Source organism: Wasmannia auropunctata, unplaced genomic scaffold (genome assembly GCF_000956235.1).
Source record: "Wasmannia auropunctata unplaced genomic scaffold, wasmannia.A_1.0 LD335828.1, whole genome shotgun sequence".
Classification (NCBI taxonomy): domain Eukaryota; kingdom Metazoa; phylum Arthropoda; class Insecta; order Hymenoptera; family Formicidae; genus Wasmannia; species Wasmannia auropunctata.
The window spans coordinates 3,491,621-3,509,791 of NW_012027062.1; the positions used below are offsets into that span (position 1 = coordinate 3,491,621).

Sequence of the window (18,171 nt, forward strand, 5' to 3'; positions counted from 1 at the left end):
CTCTGCGCAAGTTCCGAGACCCGTGCGGTGTCTATCCAGTCGTCTGAATTAATCATCTAATATTATCTTTAATGAGAAGTGTCGCGTGAAAATAGCATGGAGAACTGTGCGAACGATATAAAGAATTGTTAAGTTTTATTTACAAAACGCAGTCGTCAACTTTAGAGCGAGTTGCGCACTTCGCACACTCGCATTTCTCGCGTACGTAACGTGGTACAAAAAATTATTAGATAATGGGTTCATGCGCGTTTAATAAATCTTGATAAAAATTTAACATGTCCGTGTTTATATTATTAACAATTCATTGCGCAGATACAAGTACATATTACATTACAAAAGTACATATTACATTACAAAAATAACAAGGAAATAAAAATAAACAATTTATGTCAGCGTTATTTATATACAATATTATTTTTAGGAAAAGTCCTCTCAATAACTCCTTATCAAGTCCATGCATTGTTTAACATTTGAAAATCTCGTTAAAGCGAATTCTCTCGAACTCGAAATCGAATGCTTTCCATATATTATTCGTGCTAGAGCTTATTTTTAGTTTCCTCATTTCCATGCGCTATCTTCGAATACCCGGGCATTGGAAACACCACACGACTGTCTTCGCCGTTATCGGTGAAAATTACGTTAACATGCGTGTCAAGAAAATGCGTTCTATTTTTTATCGGCGATAATTTGTCAAACTCGTCCATGGTGATATCTGACTTGTCGATCAGCTGTTTTTCAAACAAGTCAACTTGCTCCGGGTACATCGTGTCTCCAGGCAAGACGTGCGATGCGCCATCCTTCATGAGTATATGCACCTACAAAGTATATTTATTGCGAGACACTGCATGTTTTTATTCGCAATTGTTCACAATCTGTGGAACGGGTTCAGCTTTACGTACCGGTAGATACAACTGCGCGCCTTCTTTATTGTACTTCACAGCGGTGTCCAGGAGATCGTCTATACTTTTGAGCTTGGTCAACTTGGCGATCTCGCACTGCTGCGGCGGTGGAAACGTGATACCCATCGTGGAAAGCTTCTCCGGGGTGTCCCACTAAACTCGCGTTTCCAACGGGATCAGTTCCAAGGAGGATATATGTTACACAATCGCGAATCTCTATCGTTTCAAAAACATCTCACTCACTTTCAGATCCTCCATCTCCGTGGCTTCGTACTCGGCGTGCGGCACATGCGGCATGCAAGCCAGGTAGAAGGCGGTGTTGAAGCGTTTCTCGTACGTGGTCATGACGGGTGTCAACCAGTTCCTCCATTCGTACAGCGCCCACAAGTCCGGATAGCACTCCAACTTCTGGCAGAGATTGAGGAATTCCGTCGCGTCGTTGTGGACCTTGCTCTGCCACGCTTGCCGCTCGCCCTCGGGAACTGAAAATTTTATCCAACATATATATTCAATAATTCTGTAAATCTAATCCGTACGATGCTACGCGTAATTTCTTACGTGATATATGCTCGGCCCAGCCGGGACGAGCCCGGCCGCCTTTGTCACGTCTGCATATCAGTATCCCGCACTCCTCGAAGGTCTCGCGAATCGCCGTGATGCGTAGCGAGACCTCCCTGAGCAGCTCGTTCTCCCCCGACCGGAAGATCTGCGGTCGCGACGCGGTCCTCGGCACTAGAGACGCGAGCCTGTCGTTGTCCAGGCCGAAGGCAGCGAAGTGCTCGCGCCACTTCAGATTCGCGTCAGCCTGGTCCACCGTGCCGCCCGGGAAGACGTACAATCCCGGCATGAAGCTCGACTTTTGATGACGCTTCAAGCACAGCAGCTTGTAGTTGTGCTGAAATCACGATTAGTTTGCCCTGTAGCCCCGTCTAAAGCCTGCAGCAAGAGCAGCTTCTCGGCAGGCATGTTGATAGAGACATCATCGATAGATATGAGACGAGTCACGTGTGCACGTCGCGCTTTGCCGATCGTAAATAAAAAAAGTATTCAATGTATGTAAAAGGTATACGTCATCAATCGGCATCCTTCTCGTTCTACGTCACAGCCGTGCCAATCGCCAGTAATGTTTAGTAACTCCGAAACGACTTCTTTATCACGTCTATCTACATCACGATTATACTTGTGTGCGCAAGACAGAGCGAGAAAGTGCCGATCGAGCTTCATCATGCGGCCAGATGCATGACATGACACGCACGTCATTTATACTTACGACTGCAGGCGACACCGCGCGACCGTACGTTTGCCCGTGGCGTGCTGCTAACATCAAACTCGCTGCGTCCTGCCAGGCCTTCATCTTCCACGATTTCTCCTACACGCGAGGTGGAGCGTGAATGGGGAAATCTCACTGGACGAAACGGAAATCTAGTACCGATGAAAATCCCGGGTTATCGGATCAAATCGTATCGTCACGACAGATTGCATCACTCCACGATAATGAATTCACTTTAATTGTGACGTTGTCGTTTCGGCAATTTCTTTCCCATTGATGCTTATATTACGCAACCATTATTATATGCCATATGTTATCACGAATTGCATTAACAACTGTCGCTCTAATTTGTTACTTATAAATTTATCAATTTTTATTACTAGGATATCAAAAATTGCAATTTCACTCATCATTTTGCTAATTGACATTTTCTAATTTTATTATTGTCTGTATCATACACTACGCCTCTGATTGCCTTATAACTGAATAATAATAATTATTATATAACAATAATAACAGCAACAATTATTGTACGTACAGTGCGTCAAGCAAACGGAGCACCACCACTGATCGATTACGAACGTGCGGGAAATCCTTTTATTTGCATTTCACAACGATAAGTACAATTCCAAGAGCCCGAAATGCACCGAGGGTCTCCGGGTCAAATTCCGACCGGTGCGGACGTGGCACGGTGAGCTGGGACGGTATTCGTAATCGACTTTTTATATTAATTCAAGACCGTCTTCAGTACCGTCTCATGATGTCGCAGGCCAATCGCAGAGCCGTATTTCGGCATCTTAAGACATCACTTAAAACGGTCTTGAAATAAGAACAGACTACGAACATCGGCCTCTTCTACGGCGACTACGTTTTCTTCCTCGCGCCGTCCGGCTTCCCCGTCGCCGCGATCATCAGCTCGTACAGCTGGCACACCTGCTCGTCCCGCAGCTTCTCGAGGTCCTCCTCCCTCATGTACCGTCCGAGCGGCTGTGCCGTGTGAGGGCCCCTCAGCCCGAGCTGCTCGGCGAGGGACACCGCGTAGTTCTGCGGGAAAAAGACAGCTCGCGATAGCACTCTCGCGTCGGGGCTCGCACGGGCGAACATAACCTCGCATAACCTCAAAACCTACACGGTCGGCGCGCGCGCGCGCGCGTATACTTACGGTCCACTCGCGGAGGAAGACGATCGCCTCGCTCTCCACGCATCCCTTATGCCTCCGGAACTCGTCGCGGACGTAACCGTCGCCCAGGGGCCGGACCTCGGCCGGTAAGCCGCGATGTAACCTCAAAATCGTCTTGTACAGCACCCGGACGCGCTGCACGTGCGTCCGGGAGGCCATGACCGTATACGCTGCCCTACACACGCGCTTGCGGACACGGCGCCGTTATATTTTCATCGATCCTGCTATTTATTCTATTGTCGGTCGTTCGGCTTAATCTCGCTATTATATCGCCGTTTCATTTCCCCTCTTCCCCTCCCCTCCCCACCCCCGTATTGATCTCCGTTGCGAATTCGGCGTGGATTTTTATGATAAAATTTTGGCATCTGATCGGCGAAAACAAATCTCTCGGCTTCGACTGCAGTCGATCAAATCAATCGTGAAATTATAAGCTGTAACTTGATATTTCCGCCGCAGACTTTGAATTCTTGTGTATTATTGACTATTGTACCTATAATATTTGTAACAATTTAAGCCACATGCAAGATTGAACTTATATATTATTATTGAGAGAGGAAATTCGAATATTCGTCGAATATTTTAATGACAGACAAAAGTCTGTGATGTATGTATATAAATATCTTCCTTTATTTTTCGTATTCTTTATTTTCGATTAGTAATTTAATTTATTTTTACAATAAAAAGAAATATATGACGCAAAATGCACACATACAGTGTTCTTACGTAAAAATATCTACAGGTCCTTATACATATAGATTTAAGTACTTATAAAATAAAAACATTACACGACGAAAATTCGACAATAATAATAGCACAATTGTTAAAGACTGTTTGTCTTAATTTATAAAATTTACAAAGCTTAATTTGAGCAACCAAGGTCCAATCTGAGATGATGCAAATTGTTTTCCACTCGATTAAAACATCGTTGACACTTAATTTGCGACACTTATTGTTATTATTGGTATTATTGCCTTGTTCGGATTAATTATCCTCGGGAGATCTGGCGTCTTGAATTTGCTGTAAATTATAAATAAATTGTTAAATTTTCGCTCGTTCTGCTCGTTGGGCTATTCGTATTGATTCAATACAATAGAACTTGTAAAACTTGTGTGAAAACGTAATTGAGAGATATAGAGACGTAAGATCAGAGACATTCACTTTGATGTGAACTCTAAATTTTTTTCCGTAAAAAAAGACGAATATTTCATTACGTGCGACTTTCGTAAATCGAATTTAAATCTTTGTAATGACTTCCAGCGTAAAATGCAACTTTCAGATGCGGCAAGATTCTTTGATACGCTGCATCTTCCGAAGAGGTAGATCGAAAATCGCACGGTGAGATAAAACTTTCAAGATATGCAAACAGTCTCTCACCCGGTTCCTTCTTTCCCCGTACTTGGACCAGAATGTGACCGTACACGTAGATTTTTGCCCGGTCTGCTTGTTGAAGACCGAGCACGACGAGAACGGCGGTGAGTACAGATGCAGGGAGACCGCGGGGTTAATTGCGCTTGGATTTTCGACACGGTGCAAACCCATTGAATCTTGAACGAAAAAATATCGAAGATTATATATAAAGATTAAAAATATATATAAATACAGAATTATATATAAATTATATATAATACTATTATATATAAATATAAATACTAAATATAAATACATATTAAATATAAATACTATTATATATAATACTATTATATATAAATTATATATACAGAATTATATATAAATTCGCGTGAATGATTTTATTTAGTAAATTAAAAACGCTCGAAATGTCGTTTCGAATAACGAAAAGAACAATCCGATTCGATAATAGACTCGAAAACGAATCATATGTACGAAACGTTCCAAAGTTTCAGTTTCAATGAAGCTAACTTATTCATCGCGTACGCGAGACTTATCGTCTACGGTTTACTTAAAAAAAAAAGTCATACCATTAATGTAACAGATCTCGTTCATATCGAGAGTATTTCTCTCGAGTTCCTTGAGCTCCTCCACACCATTTTCCGTCTTGGATCCCGCCGGCCACGCGTACCTCGTCTAAGAAGCAACACACTCTGATATCTCGGTTTTATATCACGACTACGTCCGACACGCAGTCTGAAATAATTTCCAATAATTATCCTCGTAATTTCCATACCTCGCAAAGTTTCCCCTGAAGAATTTTCATCACGCAGTGCGCGTTGGCATGATCGTGTATGGCTGACCCGTGACCTTCCCCCCAACACAACACCATGAGATTGAACCTGCCGTTCCCTTCGTCAACCAAGTTTCTCGTATATCTGCACACAAAGCATCGTGCGTTACAACATGATGTTTTTCCTTCGAAAATCCTGTCCGACCGGTCATTTTCTTATTCCGTCAACCTTTCGAAAATCTCGGTATCTTGGTACATTTCAAATGAATACACGTGTCAAACAATTATTATGCATGCAGATTTTATCAGATATTCACATATATATATATATATATATATACACATATATATACACGTACGATAACAAGTTTATAATTATCAATAATATTTTTACCGATTTAAATGTTATGAATTTAAGTCTGGATTTAGCATGAGAAAAATTATTACGAAATTAGCTTTTAAATCAGTATAGATATTAGTTGCAGCTTAAAACCGAAAACTAGTCCATAATTAATTGGTCACGTTGAATATTAATAAAGTCGCTCGCAATTGATTGATTTATTAATAACGTAAAACAGAAAACAGTTGCTTTAGACTAATTTTGTGAATTGTCATAAAAAATATATCTAGCTAAAATATTATTAAAACTTAATAATACTTAATAATACTTAAGTAAACTATGTTCATTGTTTTTTTTTATTATTTTAAAGTACAGATTACGTATTTAGACTGTAGTACGATTAAAATTTTCTAACCGGAGATGGAAAATTTATTTTCTCAAAAAGAGCAATAATAATTAATTTTGTTTAAATATAAATTGTTCCGCTTTGGTAAAACAACGTTATTAAAGAATTATCAACTTTTTGTAACATATATTTTGTTTAGCAATGGACTTATCGTCCCAGAAGGAAGAACATTATTCACGAGAGATATTAATATAAATAGAATGAACGATTTTCGAATCAGTAATCTGCGATTCGAGCAGCGAATGTAAGGTGCAGCAGAGCAAATATAATTTGAAAGTTTCGATGATTCGCATGGCATGCGTTTTGTTCGCATTTTTTTTTTTTTTCATGAGTGTCATACGATGTACAGACATATCAATGTTCTCTGGATTGCGCAGAACGCAAATACGGAGAAGGGAATGTATGCATGGAAAGTACATATGACCAACTGACTGTTCACCGGTCGATCGCCTCTGGATGTTTATATATCGCGTTACTCTAATTCCCGATATTAAATGTCTTTAATTAATACTCGCTTGCCGAAAATATTTTTGAATTAATTCACGGAAGAAAATTACATTATTTCTATTTAATATTAATATTTCATCAATAATTTAATCTTACTTAAAATAAAACCATCTGTCCAATTCATGCGAACGAATATTTAACACGCTCGCAAATACAGGTTTCCTTTGCAACGTATATATGAATAAAAGCATTGGGAAAAAAATCCGGAGCGCACTAAAATAATATTGTTACGCTCCGTGTTTGTCCTGAGAATATAAAAAAATTCTAGATTGTAAAAAATCGTGTTGTACTCTATCGTCTATTTTTCTCGTCTTTACAAAAACACGTTTCTTCTAATGCGTATATCACTAAATTCATAATTAATTTCGCCGGTACGATATTTGCTATACTTGCGACTGCGTCAACAATTTTTGTAATCCAGATTATTCATCCACCTACGGCGGATTTCTCCTGAAAGCGTCGAATAATATGATAACCGTTCAAGTACGATGCCGAAAGTGTTTATCTTTCTAGCGGCCTTTCATAAGAACGCTCTCGAGGTAGAAGGAATATTTGCCTGCCGCGCGGCATTACGTTCTACTTTGTGTTGACAGCAAAACCGGTAAACGTGCACTGTAGTTTCCGTACTTTCCCGAGTCACGTGGATCTCCGGCTACTGCACACAGTATAATTCCACCTGCGTCCAAGGCGCTCGTTATCTCCCGAACTCGTTAACTCATTTTCTTATTTACGATCACTTGCCTAATCAAGAGCCGTGCAACATCTTTGACCATTAACAGCGCGCTAAACTATCTGTCATATTTCCGACACATACATAACGTATGATAACATAACGTATATGTATAACGGAAGACAATTAAAAGAAACAAATAACAAAGCTAGGGAACTCTTGAGAAAAAAAATGTAAAAATTCTCGAGTTTCGTCAGCGGAAATGTTTCTCGCGCGCTTGAGACGTTTAAAAATTGCATGCAGTAACGATGTCTGTGCCAAGTAAAACGTTTATCTACGCTCTGAATATGAAAATACGAGTTGCATCGCCCAGCTTGTTGCAACATATTCGCGGAGATAACATTGTCGGGTGGTGCCTAATAATTCTAGAACATTCTCTTTCTCTCTCTCTCTTTCTGTCTCTCTTATCGGACGAATACAGAGATACGTCCAGATCGTGCGTAATAAATACGCTAATCCAGTTATCATAATTATATGTGTGTGACACGTACTCTAGTAAACAAAGCTGCGGGATATAAGGGAATTTTCTCTCTGATCCGAAATTTATCTCCGTGTACCCTTAACTTTACGATATAGCTAGTTTACGAGATTGTTAGTTAATTGCAAATAAATTTAATCTGACACGAAATGCCTCATTTGCCTTGGAAACTTTCCGTTTTCCGTTTCCTCAGATATTTTCTGATATTTTAGTCGTACTCAGCGTTTCTTTATAAACACGATATTTTTTTTTTTTTTCGAAGATTACACATATGTTATATCCCGTTACGTATTAAGTTCATCTATAATATTATTTGCGTACTAAGTTTATCTATTCTTTTAACTCTTACCATTCTTTTACTATTTATTATTTATGATAGTCATGAGATCGATAGAAATCAGGAAAAAGTAGTAACACAATTCTATACACACGTCTATATTACATACATATCTGACGTATTTTTTTTGTCTGACGATCATTAAATTGCAATCATCTGTTCCTACCACATAAATGAAAGTGGCGTTACGGGTTACTTCAAAACAGGGTTACTAAATTTTTTTCTTTTCACGTTTCTTACGCGGGAGCATTAGAGACAAAGATAACGAGCGGAGAACACGCGATAACCCATTCCGGGGTTACTCCGTCATGTTAATTTCATTTCACAATTCCGCATTGCGTTGTATACGTTCTATTTACATACCCCAAATATGTTGATCGGCGAAAATATTTGTTCTCGTCATTTGGTTATCAAGCGTACATCGTCCACTGACGCATTTCTCCGGAATGTCCCTAATTGACCGTTACCGTTATGCGCTGATTATGTTTGCAATAGTACCGTAATTACCGATGTGTAATTAGCTGATAGCTAATGAAAACATTTCCGTGTTCACGCCGCAATTGTCATCGCGTATTAACAAGTTGTGATTACATCAGATATAGGTATTCTGTGGAATCGTGCGTGGAATCAGGCGTGTGTAAATCTTACCAATTGTCCCATTTTGGAAGTAATACGATTTTATTCTTGGACATGCGAATAATGTAGCAGACGCGATCAAAGAATTTTTAATTTCTTCCGTTCCCGCGTTTTTAACTATCGAGATTTTTTACTACCTTGCCATGCACAATTATTTCAATATTAATATTTTATGCATATTTGAAGCAATCGTACACAAAATTAAGACAATATACAATCTTTCATAATAATTATATAACGTCTGTTGCATTTTAAATCTAAATGACAATTTTATTATTAACTGTCATTTATTAATTTTATAATAATTAATTAGTTTTATAATTTTGTGTTGTAATATTTAACTTTATTAAAAGTAAAATTAATTTTATTAAAAAATTTAAAAATTTAAAAAGGTATGTATGTTAAATATAGAGTAAGTTTTGTATACAAATAAATAAACGTCAGATACCTGTATCTGTCAAACTTGGCAAATTTCTTCCACTCCGCAGGATTGCTCTTGTAACTCATCATCAAGTCCTGAACGTGATCGATATTCACGTGATCCGTCTCGAAGGCCTCGTGCAGTGCATCTATAAGTTCCCGCAGGGTGGAAACTTTCTCCCGCCGGAGTTTCTCCCCGTTCTCAACGAGACGCGACGCTTTTCCGCGCGGCACATCGTACAGTCGGTCCTCCCGGTTGCAAATCTCCATTTTTCAGCCACCACGGTATCTCGACACTTCAGCGATTCTATTCAATCGGCAAAAGTTTCTCTCTCGGCTTTCCCGCAGACACGAGGAGGGACGTGGCGATCGCACCGCGGGGAGATACTTAAAGCACCGGAAAGTCGTGAAAAAACGTTAAAACGTGAGCCTTGCCTCGTCCCGCCTGACTCGTAGAATGCGGCGCGGCTTCGAGAGCAAAGGGAAGACAAGAGATTTATACGGACGTCTTTAGCCTCTACACGCCGAGCACTAACTGCGCGAACGTACTAATCCGTACTACCTCGCTGTCTTTGCTCGCCTACAGCTGGTACCGGTCTAGTACAACGCGGGTACAGCATCTTATATGCAGTATAAGGTGCCCCCCTCTTCCAGCCGATCGTCCGAATGGCGTCAACATTTTGTAAACTTCTCACTCTGTAGGCTTATACGTTTCGGCTTCGGTAATCGATGAAAAGATTAGAGTTAAATTTATTGTTATGGTTCTCCATTCTTGAAGAGGGAAACTCAGGTAACAGATCTATTGTCGTGTCTTCCCTATTCTTTTTTATTTCTTTATTCTGTCATAAGCTTTAGCTGCCAATAATGTGATATATATATATGTATCTTTTGTATTTTTGTATCTGTGGATTTTATATCCATTTTTCTATATCTATATTTTATATACTTTCTATACACCTTTTCCAACTTTAAAGTATATATTATTTTAAAGATACTATCTATGTCCTGTTGACATCTTTTATATAGTAAAAGAGCCACAGAACAACAGAAAGATTGATGTAAATTTTCCTGTTGTTTATAAAAAAGTATAAGCATATAATTGCATTAATAATTTTAAGTTAACGCAATTATTAATTATTTATAATTATAAAATATGTATACATATATCTTGAAAAGGAGAGAGAGGCGATAAAAAGAAGCATAATATATATAAGTATATATTTATCTGTTCCAAATACGTCATTGTTAGTCAGATTTCGGTATTCATCAATTGATATCGCGTCATGTGACAATTATTAAGATGGCGTAAATTTGTTTTCTTGAATTTCGAAATTATATGTATTCACGCTTTTCAACATTCAAAGCTTACGTACAAGATACATATAGCTGAGTTCTTATCTTATGACCCGAAGAAATATTACTAATTTTAGTCAGTAATCTGTATCATGCAAGAATATTACGAAATTTAGAGACCATGAAAACATCCTAACTATTTTGATGGCATTAATATGGATCACAAATAATATATGATTCTGATTGATTTATTTGTTAAAATATTGTATGTGCATATAATTGGGTTAAGCCATAAAAATAATTTTCGATTTGTGCTACAGATTACTTATCTTTGCCATTTAGAGAGCTCGAGAAAAAAACTTATATTTATTACGTACGTCGGAAATTTCGTATATTCAAAATTTGTTAATCATATATGAAACTGGCAAGGGATATTTTTAGGGAAAGTCGCGCAGCATTTGCGGACTGTTTTATTACAAAATCGAACGCGTAAGTAAATTATTTGTTTAACAACATGTTATTCACTTGATAAAATGTCATAAAAATCAAGTAAAAAATCGTCAATGAAAATATAAGTAAAAAAGATCAAATATCTGTAAAAAAATATAAGTAAAAAAATAAAATATCCTAAATAATCTGTTCATATTACTGGATAGTGTAAAAATGTTAATACTAAAATATTTTTATCAATATTTTGTGTTTGAAAAATATATATCTTGACATTTTTTACAAACATTGCCATTATATTTACTTGGCATTTGTTTGACAATTAATTGAGCAAGTATTTCTAATTAAATATCGTTTACCTTTCTGTGCTTGTTTCTCAGATTGGTAAAATTCTTTTTGCCTCTGCTTTCGTTCGATGAATCATCGCACCTGCACGGCTTCGGTTATTTTACAGTAATGCAGCTGCAGTAAAGAATGCAATAAAGAAGCAGTAAATGGAATTACGCTTACGGACCTCATTAGGCCTGATGAGACAAAGCGCACTATTAATAGCGCACATTCAATTATTTACAAAATCTCTATCCTTCAAACGGTACCGCTATACATATAAAACATTAGACATTGACGATATCATATGAGAAAGCATTTGCAATAAAAAATCCGATATGTAACGTGTTTTACATACGTGCAAGGCAGACTCTTGCAATAATAACATTTTGCCAGCGGTCTCTTGTAACTCGATCTGTCTTTCCTGCATCTGCACGGCGTTAATTTACAAACGCAGCCAATATGTCGGATCGACTTTTGAACAGTGCTTTTGCGCTCGTTCCTAGGATTCAAACTACACCGGCAATTATTCGGTGACTTGCTTCTAGATGATTTTTCTATTTCGGCGCGTCTAAGCAACGGAACAAAGATAATTCAGCACAAAGGTTTAACAGTACAGTTGGCTGCGAAGAAAAACTTTAAGCAGCAATTATTTACTACTTTTGTTGAGATCCATTAATAAAGAAAAACTTCTTTTTATCCCTTTGATACGCCCTTACGCAACTAAATAAGAAAGAAATCTTGTCAGGTAAAAGATTCTTTTATATACTTGACACGATTCTCGGCTTTCCTTTCTTCCTTTCTCTTATCTTGATCGACCGGCGATTCACAACGGCAGGGATTCCTCCAGCACCGTGCGCAGCATACAGACTCGCTCATCTTCTGCTGCAGTTCGTCCATCACTTCCGAGAAAATATTTAGCCGTTGATAAGGTAGCTCCTCGGGACGTTGTCGTCTCGGTTTTTCATAGCAGCAACATTCCTCGGTGGAATACGATTGGAAATCCTCAAAGTTTCTTGCGAAATACCGCCTGATTTCCCTCTTCGGCTTCCAGCTAGTGACGCGAATCGTCCGATTTTCATCCGGTCTTCTGACAATCCGTTCACAATCATAAGCGTGACCCTCATCGTCTTGACAGTTGCAAACATCTGACGGCAACCCGCAACACGAGCACTTTCCGATTGGTGCTCTGCATGTGCATTTGTCTCGAGGATTATCGCAATGCAGGCAAATCATTGTCCTCTTGTGGTCGCAGCCCTCCTTGATCTTGTGGCGCTTTACCAATGCGAATGTAGTGCAGCAACATTGATTTCTCGGTCTGCCGCAGTTAATGCAACTCGCTTGTGATCCACACCTATCGAGTGTTTCGAGAAATCGTGACTAAATTTATCAAATTACGCATATCGGAGCATTGCGTTCTTCTTTATCTCGAAATTATAATTAAAAAATATATTGAAATATCCAATTAATAAATATTAATAATTATTAAATATTTACTAATTTTTATTTAATAAATATATTTATCTAAAATCTCATATAATATTAAAGAATATCTTACTTGCGTTTATCAATAATTCTTAAACAATCGCCGCGCGTTGCGCAACATCTGCATCTGCATTCTTCGTGACAACAGACCGTAGTCTTTCTACACTTGCGTTCCTTCCGCGTTCTATAACAATTTGTACAGATATGCGAGCTGATCTTTAAAGGTGATACACCACGAAATTTCGGTTTATCGGTCTTTAAGCAACTCTTCAGATATGATTTGCAAGTGCATTGAATTGCCGACAAATGGCAACGCGCGCAGTAAAGTTTCTTTTGTTCAAATCTATCATCTTTGCAAGGGCAATCTTCAATGGTACTATTACATTTTGTGCATTTAACAATGGAACATGAGTAATTATTCAAAGTGGAAGATAATTCGCGTTTACAAAGGGTGAATTTTTGTGGTTTCTTTTCCGATTTCTTTTGCGGGCAGGACACATGGTCTTTCACGCATTTGACAATCGAGCACGAACGACCATTCGGCTCGAAAGGTAGACCGCATTGACAAAGAATTGGCTTTTGTATTTCTCCTTCGGGTTTCTTTTGTGGACAGACAACATAAGTTTTTATTGTTTCATCCAGAATATCTTGGGGAATTCTATCTTCATCAGCAACATCTTTTGGAGCGTCTTCAACACTCGTGTCAATTGCGGCAATACTTAATTCAGGCGCGATTGAATCATCTGTTTTTATTTCTGCCGTGACTTCTGCAGGCCTATGCTCCTGCAAAGTTACTTTTTCTTCTGGGATTTTCTCTTGGTCGGCATGAGCAGTTGTGATTATTTCAGAAACTGATACTACTCCAGACTCTTGAAATTCAGAATCTGCAGTTGTTACTACAGTTGGTAGAATATGCGATCTTTTTGCCACGATGATACGCAGTAATTTAGGTATTGATTGCTCCGTTTTGTGAATATCCATCTTCTTTTCTTTTTCAGGAATAATAAAATCTGTTATTAGTGAAATCAATTTTGATCTTGTAAAAATTTTCCTAATTATACCTATAGATGAAATTAATGCACAATACCGCATCAAATTGGTTAACAATAATTTTTTATCAAACATTAAATGTTATGTTTTATTATTATATAATATATTTTAATATAAAATTGTTAATACAAGATTACAAAAGATTTATGAAAATAATTCTAAAATTTTTAATTTTAAAATTGTAATTAAAGTGTGATTACAAGTAAGATGATTTAACATACCTTTGTCTGCAATCTCTATTTGCGGTGGTCTCATTGGTACAGTCACTTTTTTAATAATCTCTTGCTGGTCTTTTATATCATCTTTTATATCATTAGTTTTATCCTCGATTTCAGAATCAATTTCTGATTTTCCAATATCTTTTTTATCGTCAGCGATTGTTTTCTTCGCTTCCATTTTTCCTGCTTCTATTCTGTCTGTAATAAACGTTCTACCACGTTTAATTACATCGATCAATTTTTTAAACGGTCGCTGTAAAAGTGACTCTTTCTGTTTGTCCTCAGTCGTTTTCATTTCTTTTGAAATACCTTGTCTCTCTTCTTCTCCGTTCGAGTTTTCTCGCGTTTTTTCTTCCATTTGATTATTTTTATTTGGCGTTAAATTTTGTGAAAGATTATTCGATTCTTGAAAGTGATTCCCCATTGACCGATTAATCGATTGCGTTTTTCGCTGATTAGCAAGAGTTTTTGATGTTTTCTTTACAGTGAAATTCGAAGCAAGATTTAAGCTGTTATAAAGCTGCGCGCGCGGTAACGTGGAATAAACATTTTTTGACAATAGTTTAGAATCTTTGATCGATTCACTGGGAATACGATTAAGTAAATCTTTTGATTGCTTATTCGAGGTTTCCTCTATTTTTTTATCTTGCTTTACATTAGCAGCTTGTCTCGTAAAGCTATTGAGAGCAACGTTGTCATGCTTATTATTCAGTTTTACTATTCTTTTATTGCTAGCATTCCCTTCCGGACCACTTAAGTTCAAGTTATTTGTACTTTTCGCCACAAGTTTATCCGTTTCATCGTTTAGGGACACTCTGTTAACATCGTCATGGTTGGCAGAGTTTGAGTTGGGAATCTCCTTACAAATTGTTTCCTTCGGGGGAAGGTCTTTGGAGTCAGAAAGCGCCTTGTAAACTATTACTTCTTCCGGAAGTCCATTCGGTTCACCAAACACCGTCTTACAAACTGTGATATCTTCCGGGGGCTCTTCGGTAACGAATTCCTTACAAACTCTTGTTACTTTCGGAAGTTCTTCCGAATTTTCAAACCCTGTTCCGTACGTACTAGTACCTATCGAACATTCCGCCGAATCTTTACACGCTCGTGTTTCTTCAATACTTTTTTCAGGAGCGCCAAACGACGTCTCGCGTACACTTCCGAATTCTTTAGAAGATGTTCGGCAAACGGATATTTTTTCTGGACAATCTGTGACATTACATATATTTTCGGGGAGCTCTTTCTTGTCTCTGACGACGTCTCTGCAGTAACCTTCCTCTTCCTCCGCGATACAACTACACGTGGACCATTGTCGAGCCACTTGCTCCCTTTGACAACTCCCGAGAGGTTGTTGCAAAAGTTTATATCCTATCTGCCTCCTGCGGATGTCGTTGCGATTTATTATCGAATCCCGAAGTATTTTACTTCGATATTTACAACTGTCCGCGAAACACTCTTCGGGGTTCTCATCGTACGTGGCGCAATCCGTGTAGATCGATTTCGGTAACCACCTGCTATTATCAACCGCATGACATATGGTGTCTTCGCTATCGTCTCCGCGAACATTATCGCGATCGTTATTTTTGCGATAATTCCTTCGTTCCACGTTGGTACAAATCGCTCTTGACAGGAAGACGTGACTGTCGTCCAGTCTGGCTCTCGCTTTCGAGGGATATACGGCGATCCAAGACTGTGGGCGTCTGGTATTGTCACACGCGCTGAAACTCGGACACGGAACCGTAGAGCACGACGAGTCCTGTTGGAGATCTATGCTGTCCGTATCTTTGCAGTAGCAGCCGTCTTTGGCCGACGAGCTCGCGTCCTTGCATCGGACGTTCTCGTCATTGACTTTGACATCTGCTTCCACCTTGCTATCTGTTTCGCTCAATTCCTTCCTGTGCCGTAATGTTCCGTTATCGCGGATGATATTAACGTCGCTGCTCTTCTCATGAATAAAACTAGGCAATCGCTGCGCCAGCAATTTCTGCCGTTTCTCTTTTATGCTGTTCATCAGCTTGCATGATGACGTGCTGCTAGCGCTGGCGCTTCTCGAATTGTATTGTTCGGTAATTGTATTAGAGCTTGTATCCGTGCACAATTGAGGTCTCACCTTTTTTCTGCCCTTTTCGTACATATACATGACTAAGTTACAATTTATTGTAGACAGTTTAATAATTATTTTTATATAATTTATAATATATCAGTAAAACAACTATAATATAATAATGGTGTAAGCATAATTACAATATTATAATTACAACATAATAATTATCTTTAGCTTTTACTTCTTTCATGATACCATTATCGTATCAGTTTTTTAAAAACTTTTAAATTCTTTATAATTGAATATTAATAATAATATATTAATAATGATTAACTTAATAAATATATTTTTAGATAAAATATTAATTTATTTAATGTATTTTTGTAATTTGAATATATTTTATACTTTTACGCATTATATTTGGCGAAAAGGATTATTTGAAATAAACCTACCTGATCGTTGTCATTAGCCTCCGAGCAAATATAGATATTGACATTTCCGGTCATTCTGCGATTATCGGTGTTCGCGTTATTCGCCGATTTCGAATGCTTTTTATTCTTTTTTTCATTGTTAACTTTATTCTGGATTGATAACGGTATTGTGTTCTCGTGCATTTTTGTGTACAGGTACGAATTGTTATGTGTGGATAAATTATTATGTTGCCGTGAAATGTGGCACGGAGTTTGTCGATTTGTGCAAACGTTAGGTGACTTCTTACGATGTTTTTCCAACGCGTAGGACAAACATGTATCGGACGTTCCTTTGGGTTCTTGTGAACTTGGTAAAATTGATTTTTTTTCTTCCTATTTCGAAGAAAGTTATTTACCAAAAAAATCTTGTTTTATTGATTATTTTCCGCGAGAAGCAATAAGTTACGAAAAACGGGAAACTTTTTTAACGTCACTATTTAATCTACCGTCGTTTAGTTTTATTTTCATGAAAGGTATGAAAGTTAGAAAAAAATTCTTAAAATATACTGTGGATACTTGCATCTTAGGTACCATTGAACACATCACGAGAGTTTGCATAGCATCTTTAATAGTATTATTGATCCGCTTAATGGAATCGTTTATTTCTTTGTTGATAATCTCACTCAACTTTGTCGGACTGATATCTTCGTCGCGCGCGAACTTTCTTTTCGCTGATACATTCATGCAAGTCTCACGCTTGATCCCTTCCTTTCCACACGTTTTCAAAGTGCACACGCAATTCGCCTCCGGCATCCTCTTATCATTTTCCGCCTTATTTTCCGGCTCCTGTTCTCTCTCTTTCATGATATCTACTCCCTTCTCTTCGGTCGCGCTAAAGCTTTTAAAGCTTCTCTCTTCCCTGGTTTCGGCTGATCGGCGAAGAACGACGTATCGATCCTCGACGTGAAAAACCGATGGTCTTTACGTCGCGAAAGAGGTAAGCTACATTTGCACTGCGCAAAAGTATCTTTTGTGCGGGGAAATACCGTGCTTTATCTCTTGAGTCTTTAAATCCTCCGTCGGCCGAGAATCTATCGCTTTTCCGTTCGCTTCGATTTTTAACCCTAATCGTTTCTGTACGTATAAGCTTCTTAGCCCCATTATCGTTTCTCATGATGCATGTTTCCCTCAGCTTTATTATATAAATATATGTAACGCACTGTGTCACTTTTTATTTGTTTGACTCTTAGAAATCCTCATATTTTTTATTGACAAGCTACAATCATTCATACTTGGAAATTTCAGCTACTTGGATTACGTCATACTGAATGACAGTATTTGCAACGATAAAAAGGAACGTCGAAACAAGTTACTGCATTTTTTACTTTTCACTTTTATAACGTATCGAGTAATTTTTAAAACTGAGTTATTTGATTTTCGATATGAAATTTTTCACTATGCCCCAGAATCTCATAATTTGATTAATCTATAAAAATAATATCCTACATAGTTAAGAAATTAACGAAGTTCAAGAGCGTACCTGTTATATCTCTCAAA

General features: G+C 38.0%; 3 protein-coding genes across 9 annotated transcripts; all 3 read right to left on the reverse strand.

Moving 5' to 3' along the window:
- Window positions 1-393: 393 nt before the first annotated feature.
- Window positions 394-3,630, reverse strand: LOC105456003 (succinate dehydrogenase assembly factor 3, mitochondrial-like). 5 transcript variants are annotated; one of them, XM_011699762.1, is made up of 6 exons: window positions 3,014-3,086; window positions 2,170-2,321; window positions 1,458-1,794; window positions 1,143-1,381; window positions 900-1,052; window positions 394-815 (listed from the first exon to the last, which is right to left on the reverse strand). In XM_011699762.1, the coding sequence occupies exons 2-6, from the start codon at window positions 2,251-2,253 to the stop codon at window positions 537-539; spliced, it is 1,092 nt and encodes a 363-aa protein (XP_011698064.1). In that variant the 5' UTR covers window positions 2,254-2,321; window positions 3,014-3,086; the 3' UTR covers window positions 394-536. The 5 variants fall into 5 exon arrangements, with proteins under 5 accessions (XP_011698064.1, XP_011698063.1, XP_011698065.1 ...); XM_011699761.1 differs by having other exon boundaries at window positions 2,708-3,026; XM_011699763.1 differs by lacking the exons at window positions 2,170-2,321; window positions 3,014-3,086 and adding an exon at window positions 1,969-2,116.
- A 344-nt stretch (window positions 3,631-3,974) lies between these two features.
- On the reverse strand, window positions 3,975-9,926 carry LOC105456006 (cysteine dioxygenase type 1-like). Its single transcript, XM_011699770.1, has 5 exons — window positions 9,372-9,926; window positions 5,493-5,634; window positions 5,287-5,392; window positions 4,724-4,893; window positions 3,975-4,366 (listed from the first exon to the last, which is right to left on the reverse strand). The coding sequence occupies exons 1-5, from the start codon at window positions 9,611-9,613 to the stop codon at window positions 4,331-4,333; spliced, it is 696 nt and encodes a 231-aa protein (XP_011698072.1). The 5' UTR covers window positions 9,614-9,926; the 3' UTR covers window positions 3,975-4,330.
- Window positions 9,747-17,963, reverse strand: LOC105456005. 3 transcript variants are annotated; one of them, XM_011699766.1, is made up of 8 exons: window positions 17,206-17,963; window positions 16,657-17,007; window positions 14,167-16,282; window positions 12,969-13,884; window positions 12,180-12,764; window positions 11,769-11,981; window positions 11,443-11,545; window positions 9,747-10,198 (listed from the first exon to the last, which is right to left on the reverse strand). In XM_011699766.1, exons 1-7 carry the CDS (start codon window positions 17,476-17,478, stop codon window positions 11,527-11,529), a joined length of 4,473 nt encoding a protein of 1,490 aa, XP_011698068.1. In that variant the 5' UTR covers window positions 17,479-17,963; the 3' UTR covers window positions 9,747-10,198; window positions 11,443-11,526. The 3 variants fall into 3 exon arrangements, with proteins under 3 accessions (XP_011698068.1, XP_011698071.1, XP_011698069.1); XM_011699769.1 differs by lacking the exon at window positions 17,206-17,963 and having other exon boundaries at window positions 11,443-11,625; window positions 14,167-16,302; window positions 16,657-16,749; XM_011699767.1 differs by lacking the exon at window positions 17,206-17,963 and having other exon boundaries at window positions 11,443-11,625; window positions 14,167-16,277; window positions 16,657-16,737.
- Window positions 17,964-18,171: the final 208 nt, after the last annotated feature.